The following is a 5,376-nucleotide window of genomic DNA, read 5'->3' as shown; positions in this document are numbered from 1 at the left end:
ATGGCGGCCACGATTGAGATTGCAGGGGAGACTTTGTCCGATACTCGTGTCATGGACATGTGTGACGCCCTGTTGGGGTCACAACTGCGTATGCTTTCTCTTAGAAATTGTGTTATCAACGACAACGCATTCAAAAAGATAATGGCGTGTGTGGCGAATAGTAAAAGTATTCTACAGCTAGCCCTCAGTGTCGGCATAGTAAAAGACATATCCAGAGTTAAAATACTGGCATTGGCGCTGCAGAAGAACAGATCACTCGTGTCACTCTTGTAAGTAATTACCATCAAAATATAAGAAATTATGTCATGTTGATAGCCTACAATTTCACAGAAACTGTTAGCTGAGCATCCGATACAATTTGATGAAAAATCGACAACATGTATGTGCAAAATTTATCGTACAGTAGTTATTTCCCTCGATTGTGAAAAAATGAGAATGACATTTGTAAAATCACATCAACAGTTATAACTTGAGATGGATTATCCAGTAAACTCGTGATAATATTATATATGGAAGTTGCTCATTGATGTTAAATTATGTTTTTTGTAAAAACTGAAGGTGCTGTTGTCCTCAGCATTTTGTGGCTATGATAATGTATTATTTATTAGTCGGAGCATACTTGGTAACTGTTATACACGAATCAGCACACACAGATATATATATTGTCTTGTAGAAACTACAAATCAATACACATTGTCTACTTCTTTAGTACAGGTACCTGGTCAGAACCTACACATGCAATAGTCAGCAAGATTCTATTGATTAATTTGTTCCCAGTAATACACTGAATTATTCATGTGGTTGGTCTAGGGTCTTTTTATATGTATTGAATGATGTAAATATTGGTCATTTATGATATTATTGCTTAATTATGAACTTAGTTATAGTTATCTAAGTATGTGGCTTACATATATATATATATGTAGTTTGTTTTGCCTGCAAAGTAGTGTAATTCATATGGGCTATAAATACCTAATGAAGACAGTCCTTTTTTTATATTTACATTTTCTACACTTTTCACTGTTTTAGAATGTTGGGTATTCTAATGACAAAATGACAATGGAATTATAAAAATGGAAATGAATACATGTTTCCAATGTGCCTGTACCTTATATTTAGGGTGAATGGGAATACATTTGGAGATGAAGGAATGGCAATCCTCGGAGAATCTCTTGCTCAGCACCCAAACATTGTGTCTCTTGATGTCGGAGACTGCAACCTAGGTGATGAATCCCTGGAGGTCATCAGTGACCTTTTGCCTCCAAATGGTGCCAAACCAGGTTACTATCTCAAATCACTTTAATTTTACTGAATACTGAAATGTTTCTGATGTCAGGAGATTGATATATAGTTATCTCACTTTAACTGATCACTTAGGCATTTATTTACTCGATTAGGTCATTAATATATAATAAAAGTTTAGGTACATTTTACAATAGTGTCCTGCTATCACATGATAATCTAGTTTATAATTAAACAATAGGAGTTTACGGAAGAGATTTTTTGACTTGATAATAAATGTTTAATTCATAACTGGCTTTTATCCCTGACTTGTGATATCAGGATTGGCTGACCTCACCCTGAGTGCCAACACCAGTATAAGTCCTGAGGCTTGGGCCAAGTTTGCTGTTGCCCTGGCAGTTAGCAGTCATTTGCGTGAATTGTATGTGGACTACAACAGACTGGGTGATTATGCAGCTAGCTGTCTCCTTGTGGGGCTCACATCTAAAAGGCAGATAGAAATACTGGACCTAGAGGGCACTGGGGTCACTGACCATACTGCAAAGGTAACTAATCACGAGAGTACAAGAAACTAAGTATTGATATCAATATGGAGGGTATTGGTAATAAGTATATAAGTCCATATGGAGTGTTCTGGTAACTTGGTACCAAGGTCTAGTATATAGAGCTATATAGTGTGTACAGGTTACTCAGCATAAAGTCCTATATGGAGGGTAGAAGTAACTAAATATATAGATCTATATAGTGTGTACAGGTTACTCAGCATAAAGGTCTATATGGAGGGTAGATCTATATAGTGTGTAAGTAAAGTTTCTATAGTATAAAGATCTATATAGATCTATGTGTACAAGTTACTCAGCATAAAGGTCTATATGTGTACAGGTTACTCAGCATAAAGGTCTATATGGAGGGTAGAAGTAACTAAGTATATAGATCTATATAGTATGTACAGGTTACTCAGCATAAAGGTCTATATGGAGGGTAGAAGTAACTAAGTATAAAGATCTATAAAGAGTGTGCAAGTTACTCAGCATAAAGTTTCTATATGGAGGGTAGAAGTAACTAAGTATATAGATCTATATAGTGTGTACAGGTTACTCAGCATAAAGGTCTATATGGAGGGTAGAAGTAACTAAGTATAAAGATCTATATAGTGTGTACAGGTTACTCAGCATAAAGGTCTATATGGAGGGTAGAAGTAACTAAGTATATTGATCTATATAGTGTGTACAGGTTACTCAGCATAAAGGTCTATATGGAGGGTAGAAGTAACTAAGTATAAAGATCTATATAGTGTGTACAGGTTACTCAGCATAAAGGTCTATATGGAGGGTAGAAGTAACTAAGTATATAGATCTATATAGTGTGTACAGGTTACTCAGCATAAAGGTCTATATGGAGGGTAGAAGTAACTAAGTATAAAGATCTATATAGTGTGTACAGGTTACTCAGCATAAAGGTCTATATGGAGGGTAGAAGTAACTAAGTATATTGATCTATATAGTGTGTACAGATTACTCAGCATAAAGGTCTATATGGAGGGTAGAAGTAACTAAGTATAGAGATCTATATAGTGTGTACAGGTTACTTACTCAGCATAAAGTTTCTATATGGAGGGTAGAAGTAACTAAGTATCACAGTATTATGGTTTGTATGGAGAGTACAAGAAATTAGTGTAGAGATCTATATAGAGTATGAATTTTAACCATATTTATTTTACAAAATTGCAAAACAAGTTATTTCACCTATTTCACACTTGTTGGGTGGATGTAAGCATACCAGGGGTCTTTTTATGGGAAGAAACCGGAGTACCGCTGTGAAAATCCATGTGGTTGGGCAGGTGACCCCCTTACCTTTTCATGTCCAATCCAAGAATTGAAACCCCAGACAGCCAGGTGGAAGACGAGTATATCACCATTGCCCTACCTGACCACCCTGAAGTGTACATGTAGATCTATATAAAGGTCTAAATAGAGTGTACAACTCAGTATAAAGATATATCTGTATGTAGACAGTACAGGTAACTCCGTGTCTATCTGGAGGCATCCTTGATACTCCAGGGGTTACAATCACTTTCATTCTCTGCACCCCTGAAACGTGTCATGGAAAATTTGAAGGCACAAACGAAGTAACTTGGTTCCAGGAGAAAAAAAAACTGACCAACCACAGGCTGATACTCTCCTTTAGAAGACATCCAACATCAAAGCCATCACAATATATCATTATGTGACCTTGAGATTCATTCGATGTTTTTTTGTGTTGTCCACAAGATGTTGCACATGGAACCTTCAATTTTGCCATGACATGTTCCAGAGGTGCAGAGAGCAAATCTGATTATAACCACTGGATTATCAAGGATGATATGAAGGGTACAAGAAACTAAGTATACAGGTCTATATAGGGTGTGCAGGTAACTCAGTATAAAGGGCTATGTATAGTGTACAGATAACTAAGTATATAAATTTAAGCTAAGCATACAGATCTATGTAGAGGGTAAAGGTAAGTAAGTATACAAATTTCTCGGTAGGTTTGAATATGGGAAGATGTAATTGCATCCTGGTTACTAAGTAAACAGGTTCGTCATTTTGAGGGTTGAAGTAATATAGAGGATATCATCAATGTTTTCTTCAAGAATATTAAAATACCATTTTCATGCCTTCCAGGATAAAGAATAATGTTATCTCTTTTAATAATACTTGGAAATATCAAGATTGGTTTGTGTATTAATAAAACTTACAACTTATTTTTCTACATACATTTATTTTATAGCTCAGTAAAGTTTCCTGTCTTTTTTTCTGTATTTTATTAAGCTTGTGTCCTATTTAGTGGAGAGCTTTCCAGTCAAGTTGCGAAGGGTTATCCTGGCTGAAAACAAAATAAATGAAGTGATAGTGGGGGAGATAAAGCACAGCCTAGCAGATGATAGTAACAGCGAGGTCCAGAGCCTGGCTAGCACTGACCTGGTCATTCCTGGTCAGTCAGGCAGCCTGAACCCTCTCCCTAGACCTGTGGAGGTGAAAATTCACCATGTTGAGCCAGTAGGTACCAACAAAAGCCTTAAAAAAGGGAAAAAGAACAGTAGGAAAAACACTACCATCAGCACCCTTGGGGAGACCAACAGTAGTGACAGAAACAGTGTTATCAAAGACGATACAGTGGCCACTGATGAGGATTACAAAGTGTTGGCTCAAGCTCTGGAGGCAGGGCTAAGTACTGGGGGTACCAGTGACATGGGTCTGACTGGTCAGACCGGTGAGGGGGAGGAAGGATCATCTGAGGAGGAAGGTGAGCTCCTTACAGAGGTACCATTAACAGGGACAATTCATAGGAAGGTGTTGAATGTTACCAACATGTCACCTCACACCACAGACTGGAAAAGTCTGGGTGAACTCATGGACGATAATGCTGATGAAGGAGAGTTAATCAAATAGGTTTAGGTCTCTGTAGGAACAAAGTCATTTTATAAAGCAAATATCTTTTCAATTTAAGATGACCAACAAACAAACACAATAATTGTTATGATGGCAAGTCAATTAATCACTAAACATTTCATGTTTATTTGTCTCAAAGATTCATAACATTGAAGAAAAGGCAGCACTTTAATGAAGAACAGTAATGTTTTGCCAGGAGACACTGATGCCAGATTATTCTTGAAACCTATAAAGGGGTGGGGGTGGGTGGGAACTGTCGTTTTCCTATCTGTTAGTCCCTGCATTTGTCAATGCTGTATTGATTTCATTCCTTGAGGGATTCTCATTAAACTTCACATACTAAAAGCCATCAGAATATCTAGGAAATCTTTAGAGTTTTGAGGTTAAGGTTCATTCCTGGAAGGATTCTTATCGCATTTCACACATTTAAAATGCATCAAAATATCTTGGACGAGATAGAGTTTCAGTGTTGTAAGGTCAAGGTCACGACTGCTATTTTTAGAAAATTGTCAGGTTTTTAGCAGCATCATTCTGTAAGGGATTTTGATCCAACTTTACAAAAAAGTCAAGTTTCAAGGTTGTTCAGTCAAGGTCAAGGTCTTGTTTACCATTTTCTGGTTAGAATTGTCAGTGCTGTAATGCATCGTTCCTTACCAGATTTTGAAAACCTCACACAAATAAAAATGACAATAACACATTATTA

General features: G+C 36.8%; 1 protein-coding gene across 1 annotated transcript; it reads left to right on the top strand.

The window, feature by feature from the left end:
• LOC132549173 (leucine-rich repeat-containing protein 73-like) lies at window positions 1–4,673 on the top strand. The gene is made up of 4 exons (XM_060213093.1): window positions 1–269; window positions 1,120–1,280; window positions 1,564–1,787; window positions 4,053–4,673. The coding sequence occupies exons 1-4, from the start codon at window positions 1–3 to the stop codon at window positions 4,671–4,673; spliced, it is 1,275 nt and encodes a 424-aa protein (XP_060069076.1).
• The last annotated feature ends 703 nt before the right edge of the window (window positions 4,674–5,376 follow it).

This window comes from Ylistrum balloti, unplaced genomic scaffold, assembly GCF_031769215.1.
Source record: "Ylistrum balloti isolate Yb309-2 unplaced genomic scaffold, AGI_CSIRO_Ybal_v1 Utg370042, whole genome shotgun sequence".
NCBI classification, from domain to species: Eukaryota; Metazoa; Mollusca; class Bivalvia; order Pectinida; family Pectinidae; genus Ylistrum; species Ylistrum balloti.
The sequence above is the reverse complement of the archived record's forward strand: the minus strand, read 5'-3'. Positions and strand labels throughout refer to the sequence as shown.

Excerpts from the sequence above, each read along its gene's own strand:
- LOC132549173 (XM_060213093.1), top strand. The coding sequence starts at position 1 with ATGGCGGCCACGATTGAGATTGCAGGGGAGACTTTGTCCGATACTCGT. Across the intron at positions 1,281-1,563 it reads TCCAAATGGTGCCAAACCAG|GATTGGCTGACCTCACCCTG; the intron begins GTTACTATCTCA and ends TTGTGATATCAG. Across the intron at positions 1,788-4,052 it reads TCACTGACCATACTGCAAAG|CTTGTGTCCTATTTAGTGGA; the intron begins GTAACTAATCAC and ends TATTTTATTAAG.